This window comes from Salvelinus namaycush, chromosome 8, assembly GCF_016432855.1.
Source record: "Salvelinus namaycush isolate Seneca chromosome 8, SaNama_1.0, whole genome shotgun sequence".
NCBI lineage: Eukaryota > Metazoa > Chordata > Actinopteri > Salmoniformes > Salmonidae > Salvelinus > Salvelinus namaycush.
In genome coordinates, this window is record NC_052314.1 from 18,983,910 (window position 1) to 19,003,909 (window position 20,000).

A 20,000-nucleotide genomic window follows, 5' to 3' on the forward strand; every position below is an offset into this window, starting at 1 on the left:
CTTTCTCTACACCTCCGCTTACCTCAGCCCCCAGCAGTACTGACAGAGAGTAAGATTGAGCACTATTTCACCCCTTTCTCTCTTTCTTCTTTCATTCGAATCTCTCTTTCTCTTTTCTCACACCATTCCTGGGTATTCATGGTGAAGAGGCAGCTGCTCTGCAGCTCAAACGATACTTTATTATTTTCTGAATTTTCAGGCTGGCAGGAAAGTACAGATGAATGGTGTTGTATTGGGGCTGCCAAGTCAAACAGCGGGGTTTGTTTGTGGACAAGTGTAAAGAGAGCAGGGCCGATCCCCCCACAGGTTCTTATTAACTGGACTAGGGGGGCCGGGGAGAGGGGCTGTGGAGCCTAGGCCTGAGTTTGGACTGGGAGAAAGAGGGGGACTGAAGGAGGGGAAGGAACGGAGGCTAGGAGACGGAGAGATTGCCCGAGGGAGGAGGTCAAAAAGGAGGGATAACAGAGAAGGATGATGAGATTTGTCCCCCGCCAGGCTGAGAGGGTCCTGCAGTGTTCTGCACCGGAGACCCTGGTTCAGGAGGGAGAGGGGGAGGAGACGGAAGAAAGGGAGGCTTTCTGTAGATGCTGGGAGCACCAAGTTACTGCTACTGGGATTGTCCCCTGGTAATCCCCAGATTTCCTGGGCTGAGAGAGAGAGAGAGAGAGAGAGAGAGAGAAGGAGAGAGTGGGAAGAAGAGAGATAGAGAGAAAGGGAAAGTCAAAACCGGAAAGGCTGGCTGACCGGAAAGATTGTCAAAAAATGTATAGAAGGGACAAAAGTTTTAGCTGGTATGTATGGTATGGCTGTGTGTGTGTGTGTGTCTAGATAGGGTACTAACCAGGGTAAAGACTGTGTAAGGGACCTGGCTGTTGCTATTGTCAGATGCTATCAGTTGAAAGCATTGCTTACCTTCAAATAAGTGAAAGTTACACAAAAGAGGTGCCAAGAGGTTGTCAAAATATTTAGCCAATTCTTGGAAGTTGGAAAATCACATTTGAAGACATTTTTTTGTTTACATGTTGGTTTTATAGCACTGACAGGTTATACAGGGTTACCTAAAAAATATAATGTATGAGGGCTACTGTTGAAGACAATTGTGAAGCTACCAGAGAATGTAAAGACAACTTTGAAGTGGTCTTGTGTGTCACAATCGCCATTTCCTACTAAATCTCCGTTTCTGACTAAACGTAAAAGATCAGACGACAGTGGTTTTGAAAGAGCCTCAATAACTTGCTCAGTATGACAAACAGGCATCAAGCAGAGATGATAAAGACAGGAAGTGAGAAGAGGAAATTTAGACTTTTCAGACTTTGTTTTACTGTGTCTGTCTTGTGATCAGCCAGGAGTCTATGGGAGTTTAGGGGATTGTGCCCTGGTGTCTTTTCAAAGGCAGCGATACACAGGTTTTCTTCCACATCCAGACGCGCACACACACCCACACGCACCCACACGCACCATACGTACACACACAGGTCCTATAGTATCTGCCGTAGTGGAACCACTCAGGAGGATGTGTGTATGATGAGATGTCTGGATCCTGGTTTCCCAACCCTAGCTAACCCTGGATGTTATTACAGCCACACTCACCCCCAGAGTCTCAGGACACTCTGAACCCGATCCCCTTTGGGCTAAGCCCCATTCCTTCCCAGCGGAGCCCAGCCGAGCATGTTCCTGGGTCAGGGGTGCTGGGTCTGCTGGTGAAACACAACCACCTCAAGGAGCTCCCAGAGAGAGGCAGGCAGTGGAGAGGAAGAATGCCTGAAGCTGTTTCTCTATGTATCCTCGATCAGTGGTAATTAAATATCTGTGAGCAGACTTCTCAGATCCTTCTCAGATCTCTTGCCTGATGCTGGCAGGTCTCTCCATGCGTGTCATACATCTTAAGCACCTTAGACCCACGGCCCACTTCCACTAATGATGCCCCTTACCCTGCCCACTTCTACAGAGGAGAAACCTACGTCTGCATAACACATGCTTCCATTATGACCTGCCCTTATTTGTTTTACATTATCTCCCTCTCTTTCTCATTTATTTTGTTCCGTCTATGTACTTTGAGAGGGTAGAAGGGTGCCTCATTCCTCAGTGGAGAAAAAAAGATGTATATACTGTGTATATATATATATATAGAGAGAGAAAGAGGGGAAGAGAGATTGTAATTACAACCCATATTTATGTTTATTTATTTTCGCCTTTGTACTTTATTCGCACATCGTTACAATACTGTATATAGACCTAATATGACATTTGAAATGTCTTTATTCTTTTGGAACTTCTGTGAGTGTAATGTTTACTGTACATTTTTATTGTTTATTTCACTTTTGTTTCTTATCTACTTCACTTGCTTTGGCAATGTAAACATATGTTTCTCATGCCAATAAAGCCCTTGAATTGAATTTTGAGAGAGAGAGAGCGAGAGAGAGAGAGAGAGAGAGAGAGAGAGAGAGAGAGAGAGAGAGAGAGAGAGAGAGAGAATAAAGAGTTAACAAACCAATTTTTTTTAAGTAAAAGAGAGAGAAAGAGAAAAGAGAGTTAGGTAGGAAAGGAAGTGAGGGAGGAAATGGAGTGAGGTAGGAAAGGAAGTGAGGTAGATGACATGAGCGAGCTGTCCAACACCTTGTCACCAGCACCTACTCATTACATGTTATAACAACGTAAAAGTCTTAGGCGTAAAACCAGGAACACAAACAGCCAGGGTTTAATACACTTCAAGGTCAATTGCTTCTATGTACACGTGTTGATAAATGGCTGTTTTTCTGCACCTTCTCTCGGTTTTTTTTCTCTTGCTCTTTCTTTCCACTGATCACATAGTAAATGTTGGAATGCTTCACTGGCGTTCCAAGACTGTCAGCGTGGAGCTCTTTCCAGCTTTGTTCTTTATGCAATCTTTACTTAATGAGGATCTCATGAAGGTGTTGTGATGAGTAACCTGTGTGAAGTAAAGTGTGGTATTAAATTCCATGAGATCATCACGTAATCACCCTCCACCTTTGTGAAGTGCTGTGATGGCCTATGTCAGGCCTCTGTGGTCTAGCCTGTTTCAGCCTGTCCCTTAGGCAGAGAGAGACACTTCATCTGAAGGACAGCCACTCTGTCCATCAACATACACACTCTCACACTCACACTCGCACACACACAACGCACACACGCACGCACGCACACACTCACACACCTACACATACACACACACTCATTCAACACATCAAAGTGCAGGCGCTATGGCAAGAGCACAGAGATGTGCAGTCTCCGCAGTGTGAGAACAATATTGACTTACCAGACCACTCACAGCCCTCCCCTCTCTCTCTCTCTTTCTCCTCCCCTCTTCCTCCACCAGGTCCAGAGTGTCTGGTGCAGTTTGCTGTGTTTAAGGAAACTCCCAGCAGTCCAGAGGGGCTGGCAGGTTGAGTTGTGCCAGCCTACACCCCGGCCCGCACCCAGCCCCAGCCCTCTCTCTGCCCAGGGCCTGCTCTGGTGTTGCTCTTGGCAGCCGTAGAAAGCCCTGGGCGGGCAGAGAGCCATGTGGGTCAAGGGCTTGGGCAACGCCAATGCGCATCTGTGCCTCAGCCCGCCAGCCAGAGGAAAAATGAAAACAATAAAGCAAGCACGCGATATAGAAATAAATATGTGAGGGATTGTCATTATGGAGCCGGCAGGGGGTCCTGGAATTTCCTGGTGAGGTATGAGGTGTGCGGGGGAATGAAAGCATATTTGCGGGTATTAGTGCTGAGCAATTAACCAACACCAACATCAGGGGGGTTTTGGTTATTAAACAACTAATTGACCAACGATGGTTCAATTACTTGAATTCCATTTAGTTAGTTATTTTTTTGTGAACCCAACACAACGTTTCTCTAGGGAGAAATCAAATCATTCAGGATAGAAATTAAGTCAAGAACTATGTGGGATGCTGGGCTGAAGGGAGTAGTAGTTTTCAGTAAGCAAATATTCAACCTAGTTCAGCCCAGAAATGTGGTCATTGATTAAAATCAAATCAAATGTTATTGGTCATGTACACTTGATTAGCAGATGTTATTGAAGATATAGCGAAATGCTTGTGCTTCTAGTTCCGACAGTGCAGTAATATCTAACAAGTAATATCTAACAAATGACACAACATATACCCAAAATACACACAAATCTAAGTAGGAATGAATTAAGACTATATACATACTGTATATGGATGAGCGATGTCACAGCGGAACGGACTAAGATACAGTAGAATAGTATAGCATACAGTATATACATATGAGATGAGTAATGCAAGATATGTAAACATTATTAAGTGACTAATACCGTAGAATAGTATAGAATATAGTATATACATATGAGATGAGTAATGCCAGACATGTAAACGTTATTAAAGTGACTAGTGTTCCATTCCTTAAAGTGGCCAGTAATTTCTAGTCAATGCCTATAGGCAACAGCCTCTAATGTGCTAGTGATGGCTGTTTAACAGTCTGATGGCCTGGAGGTAGAAGCTGTTTTTCAGTCTCTCGGTCCCAGCTTTGATGCACCTGTACTGACCTTGCCTTCTGGATGATAGCGGAGTGAACAGGCAGTGGCTTGGGTGGTTGATGTCCTTGATGATAAGCTAATATAATGACCACAATCCATTGCGCCTGTTCTTTCCGGCTACGTAAGGCGTAAAAGTGTGAGAGAGCAATGTACACAACAATGACGAGAAAGAAGGATAGAGACAGTTTGTGAAAGTATGCCTCATCTACTTTGAAGAACTAGTACAATGATTTAGTCAGACAGCTTTCCAGCCCACTTAGGCAGGCTAGCCCACTTAGGCAGGCTAGCTAAATAGGATGACTAAAGACAGTACAGTATGGGGAGCACACAGAGATGGCTGGCTGGCTGGCTGGCTGGCTGCTACTGTCTGAACAGAGATTAGATGATGACTAAGGATTTAAAAATAATAAAGTAATCAAATAAAAACTTTGTAATATGCACAACTATTTTATTATTTCATAGTAATTTCCTATTCTTCTGTTGACGTCTACCCAATGTGGACATGACAGCAGTGTTCTTCATTAGTGCTGGCTGTCGGCCAAATAGCCAGTTACACAAACATTTTCAGTCGGCTACATTTTCCACTTTTCATGCAGTTTCAATTCGCTAGTTCGTCGAGCCCTCTCCCGCTAAAATAAACGATATGCATCTTCTAGCGATTTATGGAGGCAGCTAGCGACTGGAACGAGCTGCAACAAACACTCAAACTGGACAGTTTTATCTCAATCTCTTCATTCAAAGACCCAATCATGGACACGCTTACTGACAGTTGTGGCTGCTTTGTGTGATGTATTGTTGTCTCTACCTTCTTGCCCTTTGTGTTGTTGTCTGTGCCCAATAATGTTTGTACCATGTTTTGTGCTGCTACCATGTTGTGTTGCTATAGTACCATGTTGTTGTTATGTTGTGTTGCTACCATGTTGTGTTGTCACGTGTTGCTGCCGGGGACCGTCACCAGAGGCTCCGGACTGGGGATCGTCGCCGGAGGCTCCGGACTGGGGATCGTCGCCAGAGGCTCCGGACTGGAGATCGTCGCCGGAGGCTCCGGACTGGAGATCGTCGCCTGAGGCTCCGGACTGGGGACCGCCGCCGGAGGCCCCGGACTGGAGGCCGTCGCCGGAGGCCCCGGACTGGAGGCCGTCGCCGGAGGCTCCGGACTGGAGACCGTCTCTGGAGGCTCCGGACTGGGGATCGTCGCTGGAGGCTACGGACTGAAGGGCGTCGCTGGAGGCTCCGGACTGAAGGGCGACACTGGAGGCTTCTTGCCATGGATCATCACAGGAGGCTTCTTGCCATGGATCATCACAGGAGGCTTCGTGCCATGGATCATCACTGGAGGCTTCTTACCATGGATCATCACTGGAGGCTTCGTGCCATGGAGGCTTCGTGCCATCACTGGAGGCATCACTGGAGGCTTCTTGCCATGGATCATCACTGGAGGCTTCGTGCCATGGATCATCACTGGAGGCTTCTTACCATGGATCATCACTGGAGGCTTCGTTCGTGGAGCGGGCACATCCCCTCCTGGCTGGATACCCACTTCAGCCCGGCACGTTTCAGGCGCTGATACAGGACGTACTGGGCTGTGCAGGCGCATTGGAGATACCTTGCGCAGAGCCAGCGCAGGATACCCTGGACAATGGAGGCGTACCGGATGTCTGGAGCGTGGAGCTAGCACAATTCGTCCTGGCTGGATACCCCCTGTAGCCCGGCAAGTGCGGGGAGCTGGAACAGGCCGCACTGGGCTGTGCTGGAAAACCGGGGACACCGTGCGTAGGGCTGGCGCAGGATAACCCGAGCCGAGGAGACTCACTGGAGACCAGATGCGCTGAGCTGGCACCATCCCTCCTGGCTCGATGCCCACTCTAGCCCGGCCGATGCGAGGAGCTGCGATGTAGCGTACCGGGCTGTTAACGTGCACTGGAGACACCGTGCGCTCCACCGCATAACACGGTGCCTGACCAGTACGACGCTCCACCCGGTAAGCACGGGGAGTTGGCTCAGGTCTACAATCTGACTGAGCCAAACTCCTCGTGTGCCCCCAAAAATTGGGGGGGCTGCCTCTCGTGCCTGCTCCGTTGTGCCACCTCCTCAGAACGGCGATGTTCTCTCGTCTGTCCCCAGGGTCCCTTGCCTTCCAGAATTTCCTCCCATGTCCAACTCTCCAGGTAACCACGCTGCTTGGTCCTCTTTTGGTGGGTAGTTCTGTCACGTTCGTCGTAGTGAGGAGACCAAGGCGCAGCGTGATGTGAATACATTCTTCTTTAATTAACGAAGAACACGTAAACAAACTAACAAAAACGAACATGAAGCTATAATAACTGAGTGCTGACATGCAACTACACATAGACAACTACCCACAAAACCAAAATGGAAAATGGCAACCTAAATAGGATCCCCAATCAGAGACAACGATAAACAGCTGCCTCTGATTGGGAACCAATTCAGGCCACCATAGACCTACATTACCTAGACATACAAAATCTCCATAGATAAACAAAAACCCTAGACGAGACAAAAACACACATACCCACCCTCGTCACACCCTGACCTGACCAAAATAGTACCGAAAACATAGAAAACTAAGGTCAGGGCGTGACAGCCTGTCAGTCACAAAGCAAGCAATGACAGGGCGAAGTGAGAGGTGCCAACCAATGTTGTGGACCCATTTAGTCTCAATGCTGAAGATGGGTCAGAAGAAAGCTCTGCCTCACTACTTGCTGTCCTGCATGCGGCCTTAGCTAAGCTTGATGACCCTCAAGCTGCAGGAGTTGCCACTGTGTGTTGTCAGCTTGGCTTACCAAACAACGGCAATTTGTGCGTGTTTCGCATAAATAAGCCTACGTTTAAACATGATATCTCTCCTGCTCCAGCCCTGTGGTCCTAGCTAGCCTCACCCGAAATTATTTGGCGGGTGCTGTACAACTCCTGCAAGATTATTGTAGCTCTCTATCTTTACTGTGTATTGTGGTATCTGTTGTAATACAGTCTCTATTACTATTACTATTACTATTATATTAGTTAATTTGATTAATTAGTATATTGCATAAGAAATATTTTATATTTATATTATATAATTTTTTTCTTCACATTCTGAGCTGAGAGAACACCACATCACCATGATGCTGGGCATGCATAGCTGCTCCTCTTGTGGAGCTGAACTACAAGCAGAAGATGGTCTTTAGCTGTGCCCAGCCTGCCTAAGCGTTGGCCACCTGCATGAGGCCCTTACTGATGCCTGCATTAACTGCGCTATCCTGCCTGTGAGGGTGAGGGAAGCGCGGCTAGCCAGAGTTGAGGGTCTTCTAGCACTCCCTTCAGCATTGGGGACGGAACAGAGGACTCAGATAGCCATGATGATGACCTGCTCTCCACTCGGGCATACAACCGGCACTTTAGTGACCAGGATGATGACACGTCCAACATGGCGAAGGAGGTGCCAACCAATGTTGTGGACCCATTTAGTCTCAATGCTGAAGATGGGTCAGATGAAAGCTCTGCCTCACTACTTGTTGTCCTGCATGCGGCCTTAGCTAAGCTTGATGACCCTCAAGCCACAGCCCCTGCAGCTATCCTTTAGCGAAGCTGGGCTGACCCGCGGGCTCTCACCCACCACAGCAAGGATAGTAGGATGCTATCTGCCATGTGCAATGCCAAACAACATGGGCTGGGCCATATGCCTAAGGTGGATGAATACATAGAAGAGCCGATGCTCTCCCCAGATGAAACTCTGAAGGATGATGCCCGCTGCCCCAGACCTGCAGGGCCACAGATGAGCTACTGTCATGGGCCTATGACACAACGGCTCACATGGCCCGCATTGCAATCTTTCTCAGTGCTCATGCTAGCACAGAACAGGATGCAACAGCCAGTGCACACAGACCTGGACCTCTGCAACCTGAATGACACATCTCTTCAAGTGTTTGCTAGGCAGACTGATGTCCACCCTAGTTGTGACTCATTGCCAGGTCTGGCTTTCCCAAGCCCCAATGTCCGATAACTCCAAATGGATGCTGAGAAAGCTCCCAGTGGTCCCCGGTCTGCTCTTCGGCCCCGCGGATGAGCGGGCCTAAACGTAGAAAACAGCTGAATCAGGCTACACCGCTGTGGAACCCACAGCCCAGAAACCAGGCATCACAGAGTTAGGGCAGAGGGAGGCCTGACTCACCCTCAACAACAAGATTACATCTCTCCTGGAGAAGGCTTCCGTCCAGGTCTGGATTTAAAGCAGTTTTTCCCAAAGCAGGTTTTCCCAAATGTTCTCCCGTTTCTCATGTCACATGTTCTCCGGACCGTAGCCGCAGGGGAATAGTTCACGTCCCTGGACTTAAAGGATGCTTACTTTCACGTTCCTGTGTTACGGGAACACAGACTTTTTCTGCGGTACGCCTTCCATGACCAGGCATACCAGTTCACAGTATTACCCTTCGGCCTCTCCCTGGCTCCTCAAATCTTCACAAGATACATGACCACAACCCTGAGCTCCCGCCACCTACAGGGGATCAAAAACCCGCAAGTAGGGACGAGGATATGGCAGCACATGTGGACCTGTTCGCCTCAGAGCAAACATTCCACTGCTCCCTCTGGTTCTTGCTGGCAGAGTCCAAGAGCCCTCCTGGGCATGTATGCCTTAGCCCATACATGGCCAGAGGACCTACTGTATGCTTTCTCTCCAACCCCCCTGATCTTAGCAACGCTACACAGGGTCTCTCAGGCTTAGCACAGGCTGCTGCTTGTAGCCCCCAGATGGCCAGTGAGACCTTGGTTTCCAACTCTCCTCCGTCTTCTGGAGGGGGTGCCATGGCAGCTCCCTCACAGACAGGACCTGCTCTCACTGCAGGATATGGCATCCCAGCCCAGACCAACTACAGCTATGGGTGTGGCCCCGGAAGAGCCCGACCCTCTCTGCTGCGATCCTGCTATTATCGAGATGTTACAGAATGCCAGACCCCCATCATCCAGGATCATGTATGCTGGTTGCCGTAAGCTGTTTATCGAATTATGCTCTACAAGGGCTGAGGAACCGATGTCCTGCTCTGTACTTATTGGACTCAGGTTGCTCTGCCTCTACCTTGAATGTGTATGCCTCAGCCATATCGGCTAACCATTTAGGCAGCGATGGAAAATCGGCAAGACGGTGTCCACCGTCTGCATCCCCTCAGGGGTGTCCTCGCAAAATCCTGGGATCTGACACTAGTTTTGGAGGCTTTGACAAACCCTCCCTACCGAGCATACGGAGGAGCTGGACATAAAATGGTTCTCTCTGGAAACAGCTTTCCTCTTAGCTATTTCATCAGCGAAACGTGTGAGTGAGCTCCACACGCTCTCTATGAGTCCTGTCTGCCTACGATGGAAGGTAGATGACCTAGCTGTGACCTTATGGCCCAATCCAGCCTTTTTCAAGCCATCGAGCTGGCCTACTGCCCCCCTCCTCTCCAGAATGCGGAGGAGGACAAGCGAGCAAATCTCCTGTGTCCAGTCCGTTCTCTCAAACGCTATATGCAAGCCTCGGAGCACTACAGGAAGTCAAACTAGTTGTTTCTGTGCTTCAGTGGTAAGTCAAAAGGCCTTGCGTTGTCCAAGCAGTGGCTTTCACACTGGGTTGTGGATGTCATCACCCAGGCCTACAAGGGTGTAGGGTTCCCTGTCCTAGAAGGTGTGATATGTCACTCGACCAGAAGTGTAGCCACATCCTGGACTGCACTGAGAGGCATCCCCCTGAATGAGATATGCGCAACTGCTACCTGGTCGTCACCCTGCACGTTCTCAAGATTTTAAAAGGTCAACGTCACATCCTGCCACACCATGAGGTCTGCCATTCTTCCAGTGGCACAGATGCATAAATCAGAGGTTAGTAGTGCAATTCCTCGCGACCTTGTTGGTATGACTCATCCATACTTTCACCGTACTGACATTCTGAAAGGTATGAAGTAGAACGAAAGTTACAAATGTAACTATGGTTCTACGAATACCTGGTAGACCGTCAGTACTTTCCTGTCACTCGGAATCTTTGTGCGAGAAAATTCTCTGAGTGCGTGGTCTGATGTACGGTTTTATATGAACCGTGGGGGCACATCCTCCCATGCTGTCACGTCACTAGCATGACTTTCTTGTTATTATTACTCGAACTACGCGGAGTGCGAGGGATGTAATCCATGCTTTCAACCACATTGACAGTCTTCAGGAATTAGTAGAGCCATAGTTACATTAGTAACTTCCGTTATATGTCCATTGTATTGCATTGTCAGTCAGTAAGTATAGCCTACCAAATCGTATCGATGAGAGAGTCCTTAATTTGGCTCCCTAATATGCATAGGCTACTGGGAGGCCTAAGCTTATTGGCAATTATCTGAAGATAAATTATGAAAACATTCGATGAAGATGGTGAATCATCACAGCAGGAACAATATTTGGTATTTTTGTATTTGGTATTTTATTAGGATCCCCATTAGCTGTTGCAAAAGCAGTAGCTACTCTTCCTGGGGTCCACACAAAACATGAAACATAACACAGAATGACATAATACAGAACATCATTTGACAAGAACAACTCAAGGACAGAACTACATACATTTTTAAAAAGGCACACGTAGCCTACATATCAATACACACACACAAACTATCTAGGTCAAATAGGGGAGAGGCGTGGTGTCGTGAGGTGTTGCTTTATCTGTTTTTTGAAACCAGGTTTGCTGTTTATTTGAGCAATATGAGATGGAAGGAAGTTCCATGCAATGTATAATACTATATAATACTATATAATACTATATAATACTATATAATACTATATAATACTATATAATACTGAACATTTTCTTGAATTTGTTCTGGATTTGGGGACTGTGAAAAGACCCCTGGTGGCATGTCTGGTGGGGTGAGTGTGTGTGTCAGAGCTGTGTGTAAGTTGACTATGCAAACAATTTGGGATTTTCAACACATGAATGTTTCTTATAAAAAGAAGAAGTGATGCAGTCAGTCTCTCCTCAACTCTTAGCCAAGAGAGACTGGCATGCATAGTATTTATATCAGCCCTCTGATTACAATTAAGAGCAAAACGTGCCGCTCTGTTCTGGGCCAGCTCCAGCTTAACTAGGTATTTCCTTGCCGCACTGGACCACACAACTGGACAATAATCAAGATTAGACTAAACTAGAGCCTGCAGAACTTGCTTTTTTTAGTGTGGTGTCAAAAAATCTGAGCATCTCTTTATTACGGACAGACCTCTCCCCATCTTTGTAATAACCATTGAATCTATTTGTTTTGACCATGACAGTTTACAATCTAAGGTAACACCAAGTAATTTAGTCTCCTCAACTTGTTCAACAGCCACACCATTCATTACCAGATTCAGCCTGAAAAAAATAAAATAAAAATGGAAACCTAGACAATATCCAAAACAGCTAAAAATACACTGAATTCATACATTTTCAGTCATTTAAATTGTAAAGTAATGTCTTTCTACACATTACCACAACAAATCTTTTCAATCTGGGAGGTAAATTTTGCAGTGTATTTCAGATGGAATCTAAGCATTAGTATATACCAGAGGCCACCAAAATAGAGCTCCTTGGGCCTGGCTGGCTGGCTACTATTTCTATTTGGCTGGCTACTCAATGTACTTGTGGAAAACACTGTGACAGAGACAATGGAATATTTTCAATGTTTTGGCAATTGAATGTTCACTATTTTGGGCTTTGGAATTTCCATTAAAAAGCTCTAAAATCCTTTTAATGTCATTATTTCACAATGTTTAAAAAAAACTAAATTGCTCAGCACTAACCGTTAAGGCCGCAGGTTTGATCAAGGCCCATTTTGGGATTACTGCTTTGGCAGGATGACAGCACGGCGCTGGGCCCTTGGCTGAAAATAGACTGTGAAACACGTCTAATAAAATAAATAAGATTGCTCACCGCTCTCTTTGCAGTGAGAAAGGCTGGGTGAGGTCCTGGGGTTGCTTGCATGCAATGGGAAATATGAGAAGAGGTTAAAGAGTGGACTGAGGGAGGGAAGAAGGGAGGGAGCAAGAGGGAAAGAGGGAGAGAGAGGCATCCATGCTGTCAGCTCTCTAGTGTTGTCTCCCCTCATTAGAACAGAGGCACACTACTAAGGCACCGCCTCGAAGACTGGTTAGCAAATACAATGACCTCAGACTACACACGAGAGAGAGAGAGAGAGAGAGAGAGAGAGAGAGAGAGAGAGAGAGAGAGAGAGAGAGAGAGAGAGAGAGAGAGAGAGAAACATTTCTCAAGCTAAATTGAGAAAGAAGAGAGTCACAAAATTTAGCTTAGAACTTGGGTGTGCTCAGCTCATTGTTAAGGTAACAAAAAGTTTAAGCAACATTCAAAAAGACAATACAATAAGGCATTTATGAGTTCAATAAGTGATTGCAAAAACATAACATCATTTTGTGAATTATTACATATAACCAGTGTGTTGACTTAGGGTAGATCAGTTGTGCAGCTGTAGGCCTTAAGCCTACACACAAATCATGCGGTCGGGATGTCGACCATCAGTATTTACGGTATAGCCATCACTTTCCTTTACTAACCCTGGTGGAGGCAATTAGGTTTAGGAGTTACCAGCGGTGATGTAACATGCAGTCATACGTATGTAATCAACGGTGCAAATCAACTGACCGCACCACCATAGGACATGAATGTGTTAGTGGGCGGAATGTGAGACGGTGTGAAACTCAATCTACTGTACTCTGAGTAAACCACTCTGTTCCTCACGCCCTCCACCTAGCGCTCCTGTCAGAACGCTTAGCCCTGATTGACAGCTGGCTGGGGCCTGCCAGGCCAGTCAGAGGCGGCCGTGGGATTGAGGGGGCGGGAGCTGGGACTGTTAACCACTGGTGTCTGGGACAGCTGCAGTGTCGCAGCTCCCGCTGGCTGCTGCACACCATAAATTCTCTCTAAAGAGGGTTTACTTTTTATTTTAATGGGGGCTGTAAATTTATGGTGCTGAGGCCCTGAGAGAGCTATTTTTAAAGGGACAGTCTCCCTCTTTTCCACTCTCCCTTCTTTTTCCCTGAGAGAGGAGAAGTGGAGAAAATGGAGCTCTGCGATGCCTCTTGTGGTCTGTTTTAGCCAGTCTGCACATGATGGGCAACGTTAGGAAACTAATGGAAAGAAACTTCTATAAACTACCAATCATACAATTCCACTACAGTATGCCTGTGTTAGTGTGAGCCACAACAAAATGAGACTTTAACAGTGTGCTGTTATGCTGTCATTGTTCACACTGCCAAGTCCCTAACAGTTCCTCCCTCTGCAGGTGCTGTTTGCCCTGAACCAGACCCTGCTGCAGCATGAGAGTGTGAGAGCAGGCAGTCTGCAGGGCTCCTACACCACCGAGGACCTCATCACACACTACAATTGTGGAGACCTCAGCTCCATCATCTTCAACCACGACACCTCACAGGTACATCCACCATTGCTGGAAGACGGAAAGGGGCTAAAGCCATGTTATTCCATCCTGGTCCTGAAGATGCAGGCTTTTGTTTCTACCCAGCACTAACACACCCGATTGAACTAACAATCAAGCCCAGACTTAGAGGAGTGACTTACTATGACCACACACTATAGTCGTCACACATCATGTACTATAAATCCTGTATTGACATACCAATTATGGTATGGTCATATTTCAACATTCATGAACACTGTACCATTATGTATGTTGTCAGACTGATGGCACATACATGATCATCTGTGATCACGACATCAGCAACATCTAATTAGGATCATTTCAGCATATTACGTCACTTTACCTTCACAGGTGTATTATTACGGCCAGACAAATGATGGAATAAGACATTCTCTTCTGTATCCTTGGCCCCTAAAGACCATGTCTCCTACAGTTGTCTCCTGTGTCCCTCCGCTAAATCAGACCAGTGAGCCTGGGGTCTTTATCTAATAATAACACATATTAACATTCCATACCACATGCTATAACCATCTAATGGTTGATGGCGGTGCCTGGCTGTGCTGATCTATGGCAGGCCTTATGAACTTTCTACCGGAGTAGCAGGTGTTCCCTGATAAATGGACAGTAATCCCCAGCCCCATGCTCTCCCAGCTCAGTCTTCATCTACTGGGGGCCTGATGGGCCGCAGGCGGGAGAGGTTAATGGATTTCAACACGGAGGGCCCTACTCATTCCTCCGCCTCAGCCGTAGCAGAGCAGGCCAATCCACCAGAGGGTGTAGAGCAATTAGGACGTTCAAATAGAGAATGCAGACGGAGGCCCTGGCCAGGGCTGCAACCAGGAGTGAGGAAGGGAGGAAATGTTTCCCTGTCATTTCACATTTCCTGAGTGGTCAGGATAGACTGCAGCTAATGGGCTTTCCTGTGATAAGTTATCTGCATGTGGTTCACCCCCCCTCCAACTGGCCACCTCTTTCTTCTCTGTTTTCATTAAACGCTCTAGCGGTCCTCATTCATCAGAGAACCGATGGGGCTCCCTCCCCTTCTCTTTAACCTGGTGCACACAGAAAACACACGAATCACAGTTTCTTTCATTACACAGAAAGGACACCCCTGCCCGATTCCCGGTTCAACCCGTGCCAACCAGCTGTTAGTGGCCAGGGCTCCATGAAGAACCCTCCACTGGAGGTCCCCTGACCTCTTTGGTACTGGGGGTTTGTAGAGCCCCCTCCATCTAAAACCCACCATACTCTCCACCCCACATACACTCCTGTTAGGCTCCTAATGTTCCTAACCTTAACGCAGAGGTTGTAGAGGGCTTTACCTCCCACCCCTTCAAACTCCCCCAGGCTCGGAGTGTTAAAATCTAACAAATCCTCCAGACCCCCTAGCCAGTCTCCAGTCTTTGCCGTCACCTGCAGTGGCGGAAACATTGGTGGTCCCTCCCCCTTTGGCCGCTCAAACACCCCCCCCTTACCGGCTCAGACAGTGCCTCCTGGACCTCCTCCAGGAATCTCTCCAGCAGCCTAAGAGACGTTATTCCTGTTTGTTGTGCCAAGACTTCCGGGGTTTTCCACCCCTCCTCCCAGCAGTCTCAGGTCACCCAGCCTTTGTAAACCCGCTGCCATCAGTTGCCTCTGCAGGGTGGCCGACTGAAACGATCTCAAAGGGATGGCTGGGTTGTAGAAAATAGGCTCCTCCCACACCCACAGCCCAGGCTCCACACCCCCTTGTCGTGTGGCCCTTATCAGCTGCCAGGCCCTCAGCACTGCAGAGTAAAAATCTGAGAGACCTGCTGTACTCAGCCTCTCCAGCTTCATGAGGAACAGCTGCCGGTCCAACCCTAATCCTCCAGCTCTCCTCAGCAGTGCGCATGCTGGTTCCCTCCAGCCAACATCAGTATGGTACAGCAGTCTCTGCACCGCCTTTAGCCGGAAAGCAGCCATCCTGCTCTCCAGTTCCACCAGGCCCTGTCCTCCTTCGTGCACGGTCATGTACAACACTGCCGTCCTCAGCCAGTGATGGCCCGACCAGAAAAAGTCCACCAGCTTGCGTTGCAGGTCTGCGAGCAGACCGGCGGGGGAGTTGAGGACAGCCAGTTTATGCCAAAGGGAAGATGCCACCAGGTTGTTGATTATCAGCACCCTCCCTCTATATGACACTTGGGACAGGAGCCACCTCCAACTGGCCAGTCTTAACACCACTGCCTGTAACAGCCCCTCCCAGTTCTTCCTGACCCACCTCTCCAAGCCCAGGTACACCCCCAACACTTTAAGCCCTTCACAACTCCACTGCAAACCCCCTGGAAGCAGAGGAGGGGCCTTATCCCCCCATGCCCCAGATAACAGAGTTTTGCTCTTGCCCCAGTTTACCTTAGCTGATGAAGTTCCCTCGTACACCTTCAGACTGTTCTCTAGTGCCTGCATATCCTGACCATCCCTGACCATCACAGAAACATCATCTGCATATGCTGACACTGCTATGCCTGTCACCACATCCATGCCTGTCCAGCACACTCCCTGCAGTATCTTGCGTAGCAGTCCCAAAAAAGGCTCAATGGCTAGTGTATATAACTGCCGAGATAGAGGGCATCCTTGTCTAATGCCCCATCTCACCCAGACTGGTCTACTGAGCCCCCCTCCCACCTTGACCATACATGACGCCCCAGCATACAACAGCTTCACACAGGTCAAAAAAACTCTTCCCAAACCCAAACACAGACATCACATTAAACAGATATTCATGGTCCACCCTATCAAAAGCCTTTTCTTGATCAAAAGAGACCAGTCCAAAGTTCACATTAGAACCTCTCGACAAGTCCAACATGCCCCTGATTAAGAACAAGTTGTCCGTGATTGAGCATCCCGGTACACGATATGTTTGGTCCTTATGTACTATCGAGTCTAAATGGGACTTCAGTCTGTTAGAGAGGACCTTGGCAAATATCTTGTAGGCCGCACAGAGTAATGTCACAGGCCTCCAGTTCTTAAGTTCATACAAGTCCCCTTTTTTGGGCAGGAGAGTCAGAGACGCCCGATGGCAGCTCATCAGCAACTCTCCTACCCCGACGCATTCATGTAACACGCAAAAGAGGTCAGAGGTCACCCGCCCATCAGAGAGCCGTAGACAATGCATACCCTTGGCTTCACCGCTCTGTCTTTCCAAACCAAAGAAGAAGGAGCTGGGAGCATCCATCTCCTTGAGCATGGAGAACCTAGCTCTTACAAGTGCTCCCTTTGCTTTAACCTGGAAAAAACTACCCAGGTCCCTACGTAATTCAGCTAAATTAGCCTGGAGGCCTACATTGCCTTGCCCCACCAGCTCTACCTCCTCCTCACTGATACTACGCCCGAGTTCCTCCAATACTCTCCTAGCCTCTGAGGATGAGAAAGCTGTATACTGTTGATAGAAAAATTGAGTTTGGACTTTCCCCACATCCCACCATTGACTCAGAGACTCATACTCCTCTCTTCGCTGCCCCCACCTTTCCCAAAAGGTCTGGAAACCTAAGCAAAAAGTGGCATCTTGTAAGAGCTTTACATTAAACTTCCAATAGGATGCCTGCCGGGGCCCTGGTGAAATAGACAGCCGAGCCATGGTTATGTGGTGATCCGAAAACCCCATCGGGAGAATGGTAGCACCCAACAGCCTATTGCTCCGATTCCTGGACATGTTAAACCGATCAAGTCGGGCTGCACTCACCCTAGCCCCAAAAATCTTCACCCATGTATACTGTCTTGTGTTGGGATGTTTAGTTCTCCAAACATCCACTAGGTCGAACTAATTAATGATGTCCCTTAACACTCCCACTGACACTAAATGAGGCTCTTCCCCATTTCTGTCTTTCGTAAAATCCTTTGTACAGTTCCAGTCCCCGGCGACCACCAGCGTCTCCTCAGGCGCTACCTGTGAGAGTTCCTGTCTAAGGAACCCAAATAGAACCCCCCTCTCTCTCCCTGTGTTAGGTGCATACACATTTATAAAGACAACACCTATGTTGTTAATTTCTGCTTTTACAACAAGCAACCTACTCCCTACACACCTCCTATGAGGAGCAAATTTTTGCACAAAAATTTGTCCCATGGCTCAATACACTTGCCCCTTTCCACCAGAGCCCCCAATTGACTTCATTCACCACATTCACTATGCGTCTCCTGCAGAAATAACACCCATACTTTTTTTTGTTTTACATATTCACCCAACACACTCCTCTTTCCCGCATCTCTGGCGCCATTTATATTGAGCGATCCTACCCGAAGAGTCTCCATAAGAAGTGTGAGAAAAGCCAGCAAAGAAAGAGACCAATAGCAAAGCTCAAAAAGCCCCAGTGCCAGAAAGAAACTATACATCTAAAGTGTCTGAAGGTAGACCCTTACGCACTGTTGTGACCCACTTCCTCAACATAAACCGTTTCCTGGGTGAGAGGACACCATGCCCCTCATTTTTCATAGCATGTTGTACTGATCTTACAAACTTTCTTGGATCAGAAAAAAAGCCGTAACTTTTTTCCCCTTGGTCTCATTCAGGAACCTTGTCAGTTCCCTCAACGTGTATTTTGACCCTTCTGCTTGACTGGCTGTCAGCTCCGGACCCATTGAAGAGGAGTCTGAAAAAAATAACTCCTCATCGTCCTCTTCCTCAGATTCACTTACTCCTCTCCATCTCCCATCCTGACCACCTGCCCTTCCTCTCTGGTCAGGGCCTCCCCCCCAGCACCAGGAAAAGGTTCCATGGTGCTTTTGACGACACCCTTTTTCCTTTTCTGCTTGACACCCTCCTCCTCCCCCCTAGTCTCTTACACTTCCCCACTATACTCTCTTCATCCACTAGCATAACCTGACTAGACCCAGCCTCATCTACACCACCATCCATAGCATGACTAGGCCCAGCCTCAGCTACCCCACCATCTCTAGCCTGACTAGACCCAGCCTCCGCTACCCCATCATCTCTAGCCTGACTAGACCCAGCCTCCTCTACACCACCATCCATAGCATGACTAGACCCAGCCTCCACTACACCACCATCCATAGCATGACTACACCCAGCCTCAGCTACCCCACCATCTCTAGCCTGACTAGACACAGCCTCATCTACACCACCATCCATAGCATGACTAGGCCCAGCCTCTGCTGTCTGCATCTCATTGCCCCCTGCACGTTGACCTCGATTTCCCCCACTGGCGCTTGTGCCCTCACCTTGTCTACGGCCTTTATGTGGGCACGCAAAGCTCTTATTCCCCAAATTCCCACACTCAAAACACCGTAGACTATCTGTGCTGGCAAACCCTGCGTAGAGCCCCTCACCATGCCTCACTTTAAATTGCACATTTAGCTGTTGTTCATTGTTATTCAGAAACATAAACACTTGCCTCCGGAACGAAACAACGTGCTTAACGGCATCTGCCTGAAAACCTGCCGACAGGTTTACCAAAACGACTCAGCTCTTTCCTGATTTGATCATCCATAATAAACGAAGGCAAATTTGCAACTACTACCCTTGTCGAAGGGGTAGAAAGAGGTGAAATTGGCACCAACACACCCTTACAAATATTCCACTAGCAATTAGCCTACCAACCAAATTTGCTCTTTTCATGAACACAACCACAGCTTTGTTCATTCTAGAAGCAGAATGTATAAATTCAGCTCATACCTGTTCACCGACTGCAAGCAGAACCTCCTCCACTTTAACTCTATTCTCAGGAACACACCTGAATTCATGCCGTATCGACAGCGTCTCCTCCGTGCTAGGCTGAGAAGCCATAGCGCACACCACATCTTCCAAACCCCAGGAAACTAACTCTGTCCTCTTCCACCCTAACTTTGAAGTTAGGACAGAGCCCTCCACACCAAACACTCAAACTCCAAAAAACTCCCAGCATGCACTGCGAGAGAGAGAGAGAGAGAGAGAGAGAGAGAGGAGATTAAGAGAGAGAGAGGTGACAGATAGAGACAGACAGAGATTATTGGTGAGAGAGAGACAGAGAGAGGAGATTATGAGTGTGTAAGATGGGAGAGAGGGGTGAGAGTGTTTTGGGGAGTGTGTGAGATAGAGACTGCATG

At 47.8% G+C, this 20,000-nt stretch overlaps 1 protein-coding gene across 1 annotated transcript in view; it reads left to right on the top strand.

Moving 5' to 3' along the window:
• The window catches only part of LOC120052055 (metalloprotease TIKI2-like), an 83,663-nt gene that overhangs the window by 61,647 nt on the left and 2,016 nt on the right, over window positions 1–20,000 (top strand). The window contains exon 3 of the mRNA XM_038998917.1: window positions 13,791–13,937. Coding sequence (XP_038854845.1) covers window positions 13,791–13,937 — 147 coding nt within the window. The remainder of the gene's footprint in view (window positions 1–13,790; window positions 13,938–20,000) is intronic.